Raw genomic sequence first — 18,988 nt, forward strand, 5'->3', positions numbered from 1 at the left:
TTAAATTATTGAAAAAGAATGAGAAAGAATACATTTTTATGTGGTGGCAAGTAAGGTAATTGCCTAAAGGCAGCATCAGATTTATAACTTGCAGTTTTAGATGTAAGGCATATCACATTTGAAGCCTGCAGCTGCAAAAATGTTACCAGTCCTCAGTCTCTGGATCTGTCAGTTTAAATGAAATTTAGTACATGATTAAGTACACGATTGCTTCTAAGTTTCAGACCAATTCTAAATACTGACTACAAATTGCAAAAAATGACACACTAGAAACACAAGGTTAGGGTTACTTTCTAATAAAATCAATTTATACAATGCCAGAAAAAGAAACGGAGCACTGTTCAAAAGTAAACAAGTTCTACAGACACTCTGTTGGAGTGTGCCCCCTTTTGAAAATTTGCCAAGATTTAAGAAATTCATTTAAGGCTAAATGCCACTACAACTTAAACTCCCACCTTTTTCTCCAAAAGAGTCAGCACTTATGGATTATTGGACTACTTTCAATGGTAGGAGAAACACTGGAATATGTTCTTACAATAAATTTCTCACAGCTATAACTAACAAACATTTTTTGTTTCTTTTTGGTGGTTTTTAGATCTGTATTTTTAAATTACAACAAATAAAAGCAAGTGAAAGTCTATGGTGAACTAGTTGTACAGTGCAGTGAAGCTATTAGTTATTAATTAATTAATTAATTAGACTGCAAGGGGAAATACGTGCATGCACTATGGCCTTCTTTGGCTGATCATCGAAGATATTTCACCATACATTCACATTGCCTTGTTACAGTATTTTTTGACAACAGAAAGTTATTAATGACAGCTGCTACTTCATTTTTGTTTTTTAAAAATCTGCAAACAGCAAGTCAGAAGCATCAGCTGCACTTCTCTTACAATCTCTACATTGTTGAATGACTTTTCATGTTTAACCCAGATGTGGCTCAAATAGAACTATTGCGGCTGTCTTTTTTGTATTAGGTCTTGTGAAAACAGACTGCTGTAATGCGAGCTGAGATTTTAACTTCAATTTTTGTTTTTATGTTAACCAATTTTAATAAGAAAGTGCGCATAAGCTTTGTGTATACTTTTTGAATTTTCTCTGTTTTCCATCTTCACATTACTAGCTTTACAGATATACACGCACACTTTAAATGTGAAAGCACAAAAAATAGTCATGCTCGCATTCCTTAAGATACTCAAGATGACTTTTATGTCTTTGTATTACCCATTTCAGCTGAAACTCTGCAAGGTTTGATACATATCCTCTAACCATTTTGTGTAAATATACACTCAAACTGCCTAACCTTAACCAGTCTTATCTCTGTTTGCAACTTTCCTGTTTTCTTGTGTAAACACGACGAAATAAAGAAAACTTGAACCTATCAAATAAGGAATTAAGACTTTTCAAACTAGTCACAACTTTACTTTCCTCTGTACTGGTAGTAACCAAGACAATATTCTTGGATAGTACAGAGCTTACTCAGTCAGAAAATGGGCAACAAAGACTAACAATGTACCTGACATGGTCTAAACACACACAAAGGTAATAAAATGTATGAGATAATATACACAGAATGCAAGGAATGAAGGATGAAAGTATTGAAAAAATTAAATAGAAAAAAGTTTATTAATTTTTCATCAAAAACCAAATTATAATGAGACATTTAAGAGATGATCTGGACACAGTGGCTCTCCTTAAAATAAAACTGATCAAAGCACATGAAAACTCACCCTGGTTTAATGATAGCACTCGACCTCTTAAAATAGTGTTCGCAATGGGAGCATAGATTGAGAACAAAGCTGTAGGTTTTTCGAAGTGCATGGATAGACAGCGTTAAGAAAATGTATATAAAAGCCCTTTAAATCTCATTCACACTACTATTCTAAATTAATAATCCTCATGCACTTTTCAGAACAGTGGTTAATTTAACAAACAGAAATTCAGATCTAGAGTGCAAAATACCAACAGACATTAGCAGTACAGACTTTATGACATTCTTTAATGAGAAAATTAAAAATGTAAGCTGGGCAAACCCTATCTCCCCTTACATTCAACACTTTAGAAACTTTAATCCTGTAAAAGAACAAAAAGTCTTAATATTAATTTCTAAAAAAGAAACTTACTACTTGTTCCCTAGATCCAGGGCCAAACTAGTAAAAAATGTAATGAATGTTCTTGCAGCACCTATTCTTGGCATAATCAATAACTCATTATTGCATGGCGCAGTACCTGATGCACTAAAAGAGCAAAACCATTGCTTACAAAGTCAGACCTAGACCCCCACATCAAATTTACCCTTTCTCTCTAAAATGCTAGAAAAAGTAGAGGCCAATCAGTTTCAGTCATACCTTACGCATCAAAATTATTTGAGAAACTAATATTCTGGCTTCCGCAATGGTCATAATACAGAAACACCATTGACATGTATTGTAAATGACATTCTGCTATCCTCTGATGAAGAAAATTTCACTGTAATTACTTTGTTAGACTTAAGCAAAGCATTTGACACCATTGACCATTCTATTTTACTACACAGGCTGGAAAATGACATTGGGCTTTCAGGCAATGTCCTTGCCAGGTTTAGTTCTATATTATCAAATCGATACCAGTATATATAGAAATATGCTGACTGTGCTCTATCATTCATTATACACAGAAGTAAGATATGCCGTCCCACAGAGCTCAGTATTGGAACCTTTACTAATTTCACTTTACATGCTCCCAGTGGGATCTACCATTAGAAAACATGTTAACTTTCACTTGTATAGCGATGACACACAGTAATACTTCTCTTTTAGACCAAATGAAGTTTCTCTGATGTTGTTCTTAAGAAGAGAATTACACATCTTTAAACACAGATAAAACAGCAATGTTAATTATTGTAGGGAAAGATGCTGATTGCAGCAATATTTTGTCATTATTTGACTGATTCGGAATCAACATTATGAATCATCATTACTGAATCAGCCCACAATCTAGGGCTTATCATTGACTCTAGCATGTCATTTAAAGCACACATTATAAAATTGTCCAAAACATGTTTCTTCATTCCTAAAAATGTTGGGAAATTAAGGCGTTCTCTAAATATGCACGGTACTGAGAAAATAATTCATGCATTTATTTCTAGTAGGACTGACTACTGCATTGCTATGTTCACTGGATGTTCAAATTGTTCTTTATAAAGCTTTCAGTTAATCCAAAATGCTGCTGTATGAATTATTACAACAACAAGAAAATACAAACAAATAACTCCATTTTTAAAATCCTTACACTGGCTCCTGGTTGAGTTTAGGGCAGATTTCAAAATCCTCATTTTAACATGCAGCGGTACCTCGGTATACGTCTGTTCTGGAATAAGTCCAGTTTGGTATACGTCCTGTTTGGATGCAAAATATTTAGCTTGGTATACGACCTTTGTTTGGAACACGATTTGCATGCTAGAACTTGTATGGGTCAAAATGAGTCACGACACTGCGCGCTACCCTTGCTTACCTCTCTCGAGACAAAGCCACGACTACCCACGTGCATCAGTACATAAGCGGCTACAGTGAACAACCCGTGATATAACTCTCTGTGAATTTCCACGTAATTTGGTGTTTTTTCGCATAAATGTTTAGTAAATTTATTAACCATGAGTTCTGAGAAAGTTAATGAGAAGAGCCAAGCAACAAAGAAAATGATTAGGATCACCATGGAGGTGAAAAATGAGATTGTTGAAAAGTATGAAGGTCGCATGTTTATTCGAGACTTGGCTGCTGCATAGCGTAGGCCGGGAACGATGGTATCTACAATTGTGAAAAACAAAGACATTATGAAATTGCTTTTGTATTTATGTATTTTAGTATTAACCAGTGTTTACATTATTTTATACAACCCCATCAATGTATAATATGCCAATAACAATAGGATTTTTTTTCACTGGAACAGATTAATCATTTTCCCTTTATTTCTTATGGGAAAAATTTGTTTGGTATACGTCATGTCTGGTATAAGTCCAAGGATCTAGAACGGATTAAGGACGTATACCGAGGTACCACTGTATAAAGCCTTAAATGACCATGGTCTAGCTTACTTATATTAACTTATTATGACATAAACCAGGAGACATATTAAGATCTCAAGTTGCTGCTCTGCTCATGATTCCAAGGACTAATAAATTAACAGTGGGAGGTCAAGCTTTTAGTTACAAGATACCAAAACTGTGGAGAAGGAGCAAAGTAGACATGTATGCTTGGCTGGTGTAGAGGTAAGGACAGCTGCCTCAAAATTAAGAGTTTGTGAGTTTGATCCTGAGTTCTCCTTGCATTTACCGTTTTGAGTATTGAGCTGCTATTACTGTTACTATTGTAAAATAAAAGCATAAATTTGAACCGAGTCTGTAACAGCTGGTGTAAATTTATGGTACTTGTAAAATTTAGCACTAAAAGGATAAAAGCAGACACACAAACGCAGCTCAATCATTTCTTCTTGGTGTCTTGTTGAGCAAACAGGCACCACAGTTGTCTATGGTGGATGTTACTTTTTCTTGCACATGAACATTCACATCAACATGTCATCTGAACAATTTTTTTAATTCAAAAAATCTTTGTAGACACGGGAACACACAAAATATATTAATTTCAAATTACGGTATTTCATTACCTATATAATTCCTTACAAACGCATCACCAGATAAACACTTCTATACAGACTTCAGTTGTAAAGATTACATCAGGGTGTGTTCTGCTAATCCACATATTTGTAAAACAAAAGCGGGCTATTAACAAAGTGGTAAGGAGCTACAAGTTTCTTAGTGAATGTCAGGAAAATTCAATGAAAAAAACGTAAGCTTCAGAAATTCTAGTGTTAACAACATTTAGACTGGAAAAGGTTCTGCAGTTGTATGACAACATTTTGTAACCATCTGTCCAATAGAAAAGCATGGGAAAGGTGCTATATAAATAAAATGCATTATCAAAAAAAGCCTAAACTTGCTGAGCACATATCAACAAAAAATGAATATAGGAGGACCAAAAGACCTGATGAATGATTCCAAGAATCTACTATCCTTCCCATTGATATCTATGTATACACCTCAGCAATTCAAAGGTTCAAGGACTAATTATTTGTTCTTGTTCCAAGATACTTAGCCATTATTCAAAGAACTAAGAAATTAGAACTATACCAAAATATTCTGGACAACCCAAATCCATCTGTCCTTAAACAGAGTTAAGCTGAAAATTGACTCTTTAGCATGAGAATATTCATATACATTATGGAAATTTTACCAGTGACTAGAGAAAGTGGGAAAAATTCAGTTTAAAAAAAGGCTAAGTCAAAGTCTAAATCTCAGTCTAACAAAAGTGTTGTGGGCTTTTCCACAGAACAACCAATAAATCTGTAAAAATTTAATAAGTTTAATAAAGACGAATTGGCACATATTTCTTAAATCATACATGACAAACAGATTTGTAAGTAAAGGAATTCTACGAATGTTGTCATAACTGCTATGTGTCATTACATAATGATTTAAAAAGCTTGCATACTCTTCCAAAAAATAATGAATTGTCTATTCCTTCTTTGCATATTAGCATGAATTTACATTTTAATTAATTTTAGTGTACATGCTTTAGTAAAAATATAACAAAACATTTACAAATTTCATGTAGCACCACAACTTCAGTTTAGGAGACAGTAATTTTTAGTCTACCAAACTGCATTTATTTACCTTACGACACAAATATCTTATTCAGACATACTTATCTCTTAAACAACTAACTAATTCAGGAAGTAAGCAATAACATATAAAATGAATTCTGTACTGTATATTGCAAATAAGCACAACATTAAAATATGAACAAGTAATATCTCTGCTAAACTATCACCAATATTTTAACAAAGCATGCATAAACATGATAGATTCTTATGAAATGTACAGTAATTCAAATTATTACAGCTCAACAAGATAGTTAAGTAAATAACTAATGAATAAATGACTGAATTTTGTTAAAACACAGCAGTATTGAGATGGAGCTAACAAAGTGTTGCAATTATAGAACTTCAGTGCAACTCAGTGTGCGGCTTCAGACAGAAAGCCACCAAAAATCAATACTACTGCCTTTTCCTTGTACTAAACGCTTTATTCCAATACATAAGCTTCTCTGACAATTTAGCAGATATGTTGTGGATTTTAGAATTTATAATAATTATTCTTAGGCAATGCAAAGGATTCAGTGCAAACTTGAAGCCTCCATACCTGAGAAGTCTGAAAGTTTTAGGCCTCTAGGAAAAGTTAATACGTAGACTATTTTATTTTCTGTTTGAACTAAGCATGCTCAGTTCCTCTGGGTGTTAAATGCTTTTTCCAGTGGAGCCATAGTTCTATAATTCTATACTGATTTATCAACTTTTTTTTTTTTTTTTTTTTACAGTGAAGAAAAAACCTGAAAAGAGCTTAAATACAAAATTATATACCCATGCAGATGTGCTAGATTAGCCTCCATAACCAGGAAGCAGAATGGCTAGGCCATAGTAAGGTTTAACAGATCTAAAGGTTCTGTTTAAAGGAACTCGATATTTACAGGCAGAGTCTTTGCTATTCTATAAAAAGGCCTAGATTGCTAGGTAGAGTCTATCCTCTGTTTTAGATGTACTACATAACTGACAGGGAGAATCTAAATTGCTCTTTAAATTACAGTCAATCCCTTATCCATTTCCTATATACCAATGCCAACCTTTAACTCTGTGTTGTATCAAGGATATGTTTATAACCTATATGCGCTCTTCAGTTGTTCAAAAAAATATCCCCAAAGCTGGATCACACTACAGGAAATCTAACTAGGGTAAGGATGCCCTGAAGCACAAACATCTCTCTATTTGTAATCCTGAGCTGTCATTTATATTAATGATTGTTTTAAATATTAACAATCAAACAGTTTATGATTGCATTTAGATCTATTTTATCATTTAGAGTGACATTTTCAAGCCATACATGTCCAAGTTTTTTCATAATTGCAAGTTTCCACATAATTGCATTATAAATATTGTGGTCAGAAAAATAAAAAGTTTGAATATCACACACTGACTATACTTTCTGAGAAGGTTGGCATCCGTCAACATCTGCAGTAAGATGCTGCAGATGTTCTACCAGATGGTTGTGGCGAGTGCCCTCTTCTACGCGGTGGTGTGCTGGGGTGGCAGCATAAAGATGAAAGACGCCTCACGCCTGGACAAACTTGTTAAGAAGGCAGGCTCTATTGTAAGAGTAAAGTTGGACAGTTTAACATCTGTGGCAGAGAGACAGGCACTAAGCAAACTCCTGTCAATCATGAATAATCCACTGCATCCACTTAACAGTGTCATCTCCAGACAGAGGAGTAGCTTCAGTGACAGACTTTTGTCACTGTCCTGCTCCACTGACAGACTGAGGAGATCGTTCCTCCCCCACACTATGCGACTCTTCAATTCCACCTGGGGGAGTAAATGCTAACATTAATTTTATTTTAATTTTTTTCATTTTTATTACGATTTAATTTAATATTGTTTCTTTGTATCAGTATACTGCTGCTGGATTATGTGAATTTTCCATTGGGATTAATAAAGTATCTATCTATCTATCTATCTATCGCTGCAGAACATCTATTATTTAGATAGCTTTGGTATTGAATAAAAATTGTATTTAATAAGTAATAACCTAAATTTGCCACTTCAAAAAGAGAGAATATAAAACGAACACCAAGCACATTTGCCTGTCAGAGATCTATGCTTTTGTTTTTATTACTAATATAGCACATATTTATACAAGTTGAGCAGCCTTAATTCGAAATTTCAAAATTCAAAACTTGTTGATTGCTGACATGACACTACAAGTGGAAAATTACACACCTCACCAATGTTTCCTCTTTTTTGAACTCAGAATTGCACAATGAATAATAATCTTACCATTTACAACCCATTTCTTCAATCCATGTTTGAATATCAAGCATCTTGAAGAACTACCATACGAGCACTTGGGTTGAGCACCGCGAAGCACTAATACATGGATGATGAGCATGGGTGGTATGGGGAATTTATGCCAGTGCAATTTCAGGAGCCGTGGACACATTACCAGCTGCACGGTACTTCCAAATGCCTGTGGAGGATGGGGACTGAGTGGCGCAATAGCACCTGTGAGGCAGTTCAAAAGTGCCGAGACACACAAGTGAAAGATGCACGCCCGCACAGCATTGAGGGAACATAGTCTCTGATGCTCTGTTGGTACCAGTTTGTTATCAGCCATTGTCACTGCCAGACTTGCATCACACACATCACAAGTGGAAACTGAAAAAGAGATGTCGTTTGTACTTGCCAGCTGATACAGGTATTCTGCTGATGCTACTGGGCACAAAGTTTGTTTGATGTACAGAATAATAAGAAATATTGTATAAAATCAACGTCAGGCTATACGCATAAGGTGTACATGTGAATCATAAATGTTATATTTAGACTTGGGTCACATCCCCAAGATATCTACAAATACCATGCGGTACCATGAATTTCAGATTAGGGATGCTCAACCTATAGTATATTAATACAATTAAAAATGTGTCTGCTGGTCTGTTGCACAATTATGCAAAATTGGATAGATTAATCTTTGAGAATCTGAAGAACAGCCTAATTTAAAATATTGACTATTAAAGCATTTTGACCACCATCTAAAAACAAAATGACAGCCAAGAATTCACAATAATGTACAATGCAAAAAACAAAGTGGTTAATATCAGATAAGTAAAATTAATTTATTTTAGTGCTAAAGGGAACAGTGAAGACAATAGCTATTGCCATTATACATTATTACATTAAAATCAAATAGCTTGAATAGGAAATAAACATGATTAATAAGGGAATCAGGGAGTGGGATGAAAATTGGAGAATGAATATTGCCGATATTAATACTTTGCGCTGTGAAGATTGTATACAAGGTATAATGGCCATGCATCACTTGCTAGAAAAAAAAACACCTTAAGAATTTATAATTTTATTTCTACAGTGTATGTTCATTATAGAAATTCACTCTGTACAACAGAGACTGGGATTGTGGTCGGAATTCAGGAAACTATGGAACCATATGTTATGTTACCTATCTTTTCAGTTAGGCATTATTAGTTTTCCAGACCCATACAGTTGATTATTACTATTTAGATAGATAGATTTTATTAATCCCAAGGGGAAATTTACAAGCTTTCTTCACATCAAATAATAATACAACTCTATCAGAACCTGCACATCATAAAATATTAATCTGTACATCTACAGAGTAATTACTGATTAAGCCCCTCCCTGAGATGACTAATACTTTTCCTTTACTGAAAAGTTTCTATATTTTAAAGAAGCAATTAAAATAAAGAGAAGAGTAAGAGAGGAGAGCAGTGAACAGGCAATAATAAGGTTAAGCAACAGTCATGAAATACCATTGTCTAATCCAATACTCAGTTACACCGGCATCCACAATAAAGTTCATTTATACACAATGGCTTATAAAATCAGACAGATTTTAGGTATTCTACTGGAAATGTACAGCTGAAAAAGCATATATATATATATATTAGCAAGGACTAGACATATACATAATACCATAAAACAAAAGGAATCATACCTGGAGGGTAGCCTGGGCTGCCAGTCTGATACAAGTTTGGAGTATAGGTGGGAGCAGTAGTTGGATATCCTGCTGGGTATCCTAAAAATATATGTTCAAAGTTAGCTGGATGCTGCTAATGTTTTCCTAAACAGAATGCAGCTTATTTTATAATTTTGTACTGATTACACTCCTGAATTGCTTTAAAAAGAAAAAAAATTAGGCATCAAATGTAACCAAACTTAAAATGGTAAAATCTATTGGTAAAGAGCTGAATCAATTCTCGTGTCTACTAAAATCTCGTCTGATGAGTACCACATCAAGATCTCTTACCTCAAACCTATTCTGAACCTTACAACACCATATTGCTGGTTCAGGGCGAGTTCGCTAATTTAAAAGAGACAAATATGGATGATTTTGGAATACTGAAACAGTAAACAAAAAAGAAGCACAGGACTTTCTCCAAATAACAGTGGATTCATGATAACATAGCAAAACTGACATTTTTGTTGTCATTACCAAGCTTGTGCTAGTTCTGGAATGTTTTTGACTCCACACAAACAATAGGAATATTTCAAATGGAGCATGAAACCATGAAAAACTAACTATAATGACTAAATAAGCATTACCTTACACAAAATAAAAACAAAACTAACAGCAATGTGATAAACAAAACTAACTTTAAAATAAAAACCACATACTTGAAAACCGCTTACTGAAATAAATTAACTTTCCGATGATATTCTAATTTATTGAGAAACTCCTATAGGTAAATAACATTCAACATGGCTTTTATAAAAGTAACATATAAATGTTTTTTATATAAAGACCATCACAAAACCTAAAAACAATGAAGGAGCAAACATTGTGAAAACAAATACTTGTCTCATTCTCAAAACGTTTGACCATGATTGTATTTGTGTTTTGTAAGTAAAAGGCCATACCTTTATTAACCATTAATGTTTTAATTTCATTGTGCGTCTACAATTATGTGCTATCACTTCCTTATTTAAACTCTATACACTCACATACTCACCATGAAAATAATAATGTGAACTCAATCCTCAGCATCTAGATGTAATTTAACTATACTAAACATAAGAATTCTAAGCATGGGACATATGCATGGGAAAGTAAATAATACAATTGTAGGTAAATAAAAGTAAAATTTGTCCTTATATAATCATCTTAAAATAATCTGAAAATGGTAACAAGTATAATATAAAGATGCAATTCATAGAGAATACTGCATTTGCTTCATATTTTATAATTTTGAAGAACTAATACACTAGACAGTAAGACTGAGGGCATTAGGAAGGTAAAGGACAGATACCTAAATATTGTATTTACTGTATATGTTTTTACAATTACACAATATATGCCCCTTATAGGTTTTTCCCTTACAAAAACAAACTTTATAAGCTCACCTGTGTAAGCCATGTTTTTTGGATTTCCATAAGGAGCCCCAGGTTGAACAGAGCTATATACCGGATTCATTATGGAAGAAAGCGTATTTCTGCTGAAGAAAGAAGAAAAAGAATTGTAAGCATTTATCAGAGGAAAAATATAAAACTTAAAAGTGAAAAACAACAATTAATGGTATAAATTAGAACAGTACATGTAAATACAATAACTGACACATCTCCCTAAATGATCAAATCAGAAAGAAGTCAAGACTTGAAAACAAAACTGGTAGAATAACATGATCTTTCTGTATAGTAGTCAAACAAGAATATCCTGCCAACTACTTATTATCAGGCCTTCCCAATCTAAATGCAATAGATCATGTTAATTATGTTGAGCAAACAGAAAAAAATAATTGGCTGGGGCTTTCTCTGTTATAGTTTATATAGTTCAGGGGTTTCTTATAGTCACCCAGATACAATTTCTAAACCTTTGCCTCTCAATTTCTAAAGCTTTGCCTCTCACAGGAGTGTCAATTTCATAATTTACTTGCAAGTTTATGCCCCTCATGTACTACTATGCATCCAACTTGGAAATTAAAAATTATAAACAGCTGGCAAAAATAAAGTCGGTTAGTAATCATAGCATTGGTCTCCACACTCCGGTCTCATTTATATTTCTTACAAGCATTCACTACTAAAGTAATGTCAATTGAGAGAAAATGGTATTTACTTGTTCTGTATTTCAACGCCTGTATGCCATTTTGCACACCCAAAACTTTTAACTGCTGCAGACATAATACAGGGATCACCATTAACAGTTACCAGGTTTGCCTTAGCCATCAATTACGCCCACTGCCATTTTTAGGTGAATAATAACCACTTTTTAGCCCCTATATTGCCAAGAATGTCAACCATTTTAGTTATGCACTGGATATTCATGAATAGATCAGAACCGCCTGGTTTATGTTCAGTATCAAGAGCATAATCAGCAAACTGGAGTATAACTTGCCAATTGCTCATCACTATTATGATTAGAATAAAATGTAAGCTTTACTCATATGCACTGAACTTCCTAGCTTCTCTTTATGTGAATAAAAAAAAAACTGTATAACAACAACCCATATGGAACACACGTATAGACTATATTTGTTTGAGCTATGATTTAATATAATGAGATTTATAAAATGGATGGAATCGGATGGAAAACCCTATACATATGTGCATATTTATCTGTGTACATTGCATGATGGCTTTTAGTCAAGTTTTCAAAACGATGTTGTTCAATTATGATGCATGACTTTTAAACACAATTTAAGTAGATGTATGCTAAATAAGAATAAAATGAATAGAAAATGAAATATGGTGATTATCAATAAAAGGTCAACCTGTGTTCCAGTGTAAGGCAAATAATGCCTCACAAACTTTTAGGAATTCTTGAATTATCTGTGCAAATGCAAAAAGAAAATTCACTACTGAGAATAAACAATCTATGGTTCATTAAAGTAATTAAAATCACTGGCTAGATTAAATGGATAATGTACAAGTTACGAAGAGAACAAAAACAAAACACTGTGGTGTAAAATGAGTGTTGTATCAGATGGGAACATACAATGCTATCCATAATCAGAAATTTTTCAAATACATTTTCAACTTTTAATTACACAGCAGCATTTGGGATCAACAGTGATCCAAGGTATTATACAACAGATCCAACTTATTTATGAATGTGTATACATCCCAGCTGCTCTACCAATCTCTTTCTAATTCTGGAGAGGTCTTTCACATGTAAATTGGTATCCTAAAAACCAATGAGAACTTTAAGGCAAAGTTCAACTATGTCTGCATTTTGCTTAAGATTCAATGCTTTAATTTTTCAACTAATCATTTAAACATTCATACTGTATATACGCTATACTGAGTATTAACACATTACATTACATAAAGTCAAAAAAGGAAATTTCCAAAAGTCACACTAATGGAGTTGTAAATGAAAGAATATATGAATACAATTTATTTCTAGTTATTAAAATTCTTAAAAACTGCACAAAAAAGTATTTGAAGCACATAGCCTATACACCAACCAAGTATTCAGCTCCCTACAAAACTGAAATGAATTAAGCAAACTTGAAAATGAACAAAGCCATTGCAATAAAATGCTGGTAATGAAATGTGTTACTTTTATGTATCCTCTTTTTTTTTTTTTAAATTCAATTGTGCCTCTTGGGACAAGCGTACCACATTTTAAATGAAACACCTAAATACTATTCATATGACATCAGTGAAGGAAGTTGTAAACTAATACTTCAACAAGCACTACCATTATACAAGTAAGTAAAGGGTGCAAGCAGAAGTTCCTAAATATAAAAATGAAGAAGTGGCTTCACACTGGAAGAACATTTTACATGCCACTTGCTCTATTTCTGATATAAACCCATATTTTGAAACATCTCCTAATCCACTCAATCACATCCATGGAGAGAACCTTTCTTTGATACACTAATACCTTAGTGTTTTTTTTTTGTTTTTTTTTTCGTTGGCAAGCAGCCAGATGAATTAATGTTTTGAATGATGGAATATAGTAGCTTAGACACTGGGCTGCACATTGCATATAACAGTAGTCAACCAATGGCTCAATGTAAGTGACATACTCAAAGTCACAAAATACCATCACCACAAATTAAAAAATACACAAGCATTAAAAAAATGGAAATGTGCAGTTTGTAGCAATGGCCTAGGAAATAGTTTAATCTGATTTTTTTTTCTAGAATCAAGATCACAAAGTTTATAGTACATACATCAGGTTTCATGGTGGGGCCGTGTGGTGTCAATACTGAACAGCAGCAAACAATACTAAAACGTTCATGGAAAAAAAAATTCAAGTTACTTGTTTTGTATAATAATGCCAGTTACCCATATGCTAATAATATTCAAAATGTATGTAAAGTATTTTTTGCTGAAATTAATACTTCCAGAAAAATAAGAGCAGTTCACAAACATGCTTTTTGAGTAGAAGACAGAACTCTTGACCAATGAATGTGCGGTTGGGATGTTGGAAGTGCCTTGGTATTCAATGCATAAGACCAATCCTGTTTGAACCAAAATTCTGCAATTATCTAAGAGGTTCACAGGAGTATTTTCATTTAATATACAATTATAATTGCCATGCTAAAGTAACACAGAAAAGCACAATTGTTCTTTATAAACTACTAGCAGAATACCCGCGCTTCGCAGCGGAGAAGTAGTGTGTTAAAGAAGTTATGAAAAAGAAAAGCAAACATTTTAAAAATAACGTAAGATGATTGTTAATGTAATTGTTTTGTCATTGATATAAGTGTTGTTGTCATATCTATCTATTTATATTTTATATATATATATATATATATATATATATATATATATATATATATATATATATATATATATATATATATATATATATATATATATATATATAGCAAAATACCTGATTGGCAGCGAGAAGTAAAAAGAAAAGGAAACATTTTAATAATAACGTAACATGATTGACAATGTAATTGTTTTGTCATTGTCATGAGTGTTGCTGGCATATATATATATATATATATATATATATATATATATATATATATATATATATATATATATATATATATATATATATATACACACACACACACACATATATATACATATATATATACATATATATATATATATACACACATACATATACATATATACACATACTGTATATATACACACACACATATATACATACTGTATATACAACATATACATATCTACATATATACTGTATATACACATATATATACAAATCTACATATATATATCTACATATATATATATTAGGGGTGGGACTCGATTAAAAAAATTAATCCAATTAATTAGAGGCTGTGTAAGAATTAATCTTGATTAATCGTATGTAATCGCACACGTAAATTTGCCCCAAATCGCAAATGTTTTTTTTTTAATTTAAAAGCGGTTTTAGTGGGCGACAGAATCAAATAATAGACATGGACATGAATATTGTAAACTGAAGCTGTTTTAATTTCTGAAAAAAAGCTTTTAAACTGCATTTGAATTCAAAACAGAAACAAAAATATCATCCCTGGTTAAAATTGGGCAGACTTAAAAATAAAGTGGTAGTTTAAGTACTTTAAGTACATTTTCAGAATAGTATTGTCTTTAAATAATAATAACCAAAATTTCAACATAAAGTGCAGTTTTCTTCTTAAAAAAATAAGTCAGAAACATAAAAGGTAATTTGACCAGCTTACTCTTTAAACTCTGAGTAACATTAGCCAAAATTATTTTGTACATTAGGCTAAAACAGTGTGATCATTGAACATTTTGTAATTAGATGTATTTAGAATTACTAACGGTCACGGAAGTCCAATGATCCCCAGTAAGAGCCACAAAGTCCGCTTTCTGTAATGCATCTAATTTTGCTTGCTTTTCAGTGTGCACAAAACCATGCTTTTATCAAGGCTTCGCTCGGGTAGTCGAAATGATCAGTCGTAGGACGCGCTTTATTCCGACTCTAACATTTTTGTAGCTGTGATGTGTGCATCAGTGTAATGGATGTACCAGGAAATCATGCATTGACAAAAGTTCCGTTTGCTTGGAATTGAAAGTGTGATTAAATCGTTATTTTTAGCGCGTTATGGAGTACATGCATCGAAGCTTCTCAGCTGTGCTTGTGCTAAGAAAGGGAAAATTTTAAAAATAGCGTAACATGATTCTCGTTAACCTAATATTTTTCATACGTCCCAAACCAAGGAGATGCGAAGGTAAAATGAATCGGGTAGCGTACATAGTCAGTACATCCCCTCTCGGGAATCGAACCTCGAATGTCGGCGTTAGAGGCGAAGACTCTACAATTGCGCCACAGCGTGTGGCTTGTCTATGCTAAAGTATGTATTGTAGATCGGGGTATATATATACATTTATATATATACCCGTGTATCGCAGTGGAGAAGTAGAAGTTATGAAAAGAAAAGGGAACATTTTAAAAATAGCGTAACATGATTGTCAATATACAGTAATTGTTTTGTGAGTGTTATTGAATGTTGCTGTCATCAAGGATTTGATTATCATTATTTCTTTCAATCAGGCTCGTATTTGTAGGATGTGTTCAAGTTACATTCCGTGTTTGTCAATCGTTGTAAAGATAAGAGGTTTCATTCATCGATTAGTTCCTTACTGCATCAATAAACAGCTCGTCTTCCTTTTTATCTGTGATGTGACAAACTGCATGCACGGGTTTTTTTTTTACACTGTCTTCCTTTAGCAGGACATTCACTTTTTCCACCGTGTGCTTTGTTTCGCAGTAGCTGCACTTATGAATATGATTGTATGTATAAGGCGCTTCATATTTTTTGCTGCCTTCTCAATTGTGTAATTCGGTTTTGTTCAGCACTCTTTGGAACTGTTGCTTTTGTCTGTGCACTGCGTCAGTTCCGTGAGCCGCTTGGTGTTCTTGCATCGAAGGTTCCCAGCTGTACTGGTGCCATCTCGTGTAATGTCAGCTAAGACCCGGCACTTAAAAGTTTCTCTCGCAGTTTCAATGAGTTTGTGCCAAACACCACCCTGACCATCTCATCTTCCTCTGCATAAGCACAGTCCTTCACCCGTGAACATTTACCGGCAGTGTTTGTATTGGATTGCGCTGATGGGCGGCCTTATATGGGCAGGCACTAAATTACAAGCGCTAGTGGCAGCCTGTCCATGAACTTAATTTAATATAAACTTACGGTTCACGCCCGTGCTTTGTTTCGCAGTAGCTGTACTTATGAATATGCTTGTATGCATCATTTGCTTCATAATGTTTTTCTGCCTTCTCAATTGTGAAATGGCGTTTTGTGCTCATCGCTGTTTGGAGTTCTTCCTTGTTCTCTACGTACTTACGTAGGAGGCGTGATGATGTCACGAAACTCCGCCCCACGCCATCTCAACTCAAGACTCCATTACATTATATGGGGAAAAATAGCTTCCAGTTATGACCCTTATGCGTAGAATTTCGAAATGAAACCTGCCCAACTTTTGTAAGTAAGCTGTAAGGAATAAGCCTGCCAAATTTCAGCCTTCTACCTACGGGAAGTTGGAGAATGAGTGAGTGAGTGAGTGAGTGAGTGAGTGAGTGAGTGAGTGAGGGCTTTGCCTTTTATTAGTATAGATTAATATCATATCTCTGTGGCTATGCCTGCTTTCATAGATCACACATCTAATTTTGATAAATGCTTAATCAATTTCAGGGTAACATATGACACTAGGCAATCAACATGCACATCGTGGTACATGGGTTGAACAAGGGATCACAGATAATAACTCCACATAGTAAGACAGGACATATAAATTCTGCACCATAATGACTAAGATATGATATAAAAAAATAGCAAATAGGTCTACAAATAAGAAACAAACCTATTATTTCAAAGCGTTGCATTAAGAAAAGATTGATAGAGCCTTTAATACAAAATTTAAAATGCAACAGCAAATGAAAAAAGTGATTATAAAGGTACAAAGCTCATAGCAGATCTTCAGTCAATGCTTATGGTCTTAGTCTTATTTAAGATGATAATGTCAGCTTATGATCTTCCTCTTATTTAAGATGATAATGTCAGTTTTGAAATCATACTAAACATACTAAAAGTAATGTGCTGTGAAAGTGCTGCATGTCTGGATTGTATAAACTTTTTGCTGTCAAAATACCTGGTATCAGCACCGGATGAATTTCACACAGTTCAAAAGCACTAGTGCTGAACAACTAAAATGGCCTGCAGCACTTTATAAAACAGAAACAGCACAAAGGCGTGCTGCTATAGTTTGTTTTCACATCCAACGTGCAAACAAATTTTTTTCAAATTATAAATACTATAGTGACAGTGTTCACAATTTACTCACAAACGTGCACTTACTCTAGATTAGGAGGGAAAAATAGAAACAAGTCACATGGGAAATACAGCTCAAAAGGAAAGATTGGTTTAAAACAGGCTATTCAGAGCTAGCAAGAAGGCCAAACAAAGTTGAAAAATAAAGAGTTGATAAAATTTTTTATCTCACTTACCTAAGATGCTCTGTCGTGGTAGAAAAGCAACACAGTTACATTCAGAAAATGTGGCAAACAAATTAAGAACTTGTTATTTTTGGTGAGTTTGTATGAGGTTCAATATTTTAATAATGGTGGCCAGGTAATGTAGGATGACAGGAAATGCGATGCAAGAAATGTTGAACACATAACTAGAACATAATTTTTTTTCATGTTCTACAAATAATTAGCAAACCCTTAACTTCTCAACTTGGATACAGCAGTTCTTACCTCTGCACCAGCTAAGCAGACGTATATGTGTTTGTCGTGCTCTATCCAATTTCTTTTGGTTAAATTCTTGTTAAAAAATACACTTGTTTTGTTGCATCTGCGTCTTTTGTGAAAGTGTTTATTTGATATTTTGCCAATTATTAGTACAACATGAAAATGTTTCTGTTCTAGTTATGTGTTCAACATTTCTTGCCATTTCTTGCATTTCCAGTCATTCTGCATTAACACAGATCGTTGTAGACAGAGAACACACATGAAATGCATATGTTCCAAATAATATATTATTTACCCTATACAACTCAATGCACCTCATATCCAGAGAAAGAGACCTGAGCTGAGAGAACTTTGTGTACGACTAAAGCTGCGTCGGTGGGGGAGGGATAGCAGGCTGCCTACTGCCGGTGCTGACCGACATATTTGCAAAACAAAAGACGCTGATGAGGAGGTGTGAAGGAATTTAAGGTGGCCCAACATTATGAGTTTTTTTCATAGGCTTCAGGGATTCTAGTGTTAATAATGCATACGGGTTTCAAATCCAACTGTATTAGTGATGTGTGAAGCGGGGTGGCACCATTGTCAATGTGAGATGGAATATGTTTACAGTACGTATGTATGAAAGTTCTGCACGTGTGTGCTACAGCTGCAAAGCATCATGGTGTGCTGAGGGGCAAA

The 18,988-nt window shown here is 33.8% G+C and overlaps 1 protein-coding gene across 7 annotated transcripts in view; it reads right to left on the reverse strand.

The window, feature by feature from the left end:
- The window catches only part of fam168a (family with sequence similarity 168 member A), a 172,331-nt gene that overhangs the window by 56,382 nt on the left and 96,961 nt on the right, over positions 1–18,988 (reverse strand). For 5 of the 7 annotated variants that reach the window (XM_039744264.1, XM_039744258.1, XM_039744259.1 and 2 more), the window contains 2 exons: positions 11,020–11,111; positions 9,614–9,694 (listed from right to left, as the gene is read on the reverse strand). In XM_039744264.1, coding sequence (XP_039600198.1) covers positions 9,614–9,694; positions 11,020–11,111 — 173 coding nt within the window. The remainder of the gene's footprint in view (positions 1–9,613; positions 9,695–11,019; positions 11,112–18,988) is intronic. The other 2 variants (XM_039744260.1, XM_039744262.1) reach the window with 1 other exon arrangement.

The sequence above is a fragment of the Polypterus senegalus genome, chromosome 2 (genome assembly GCF_016835505.1).
Source record: "Polypterus senegalus isolate Bchr_013 chromosome 2, ASM1683550v1, whole genome shotgun sequence".
Lineage (NCBI taxonomy): Eukaryota > Metazoa > Chordata > Cladistia > Polypteriformes > Polypteridae > Polypterus > Polypterus senegalus.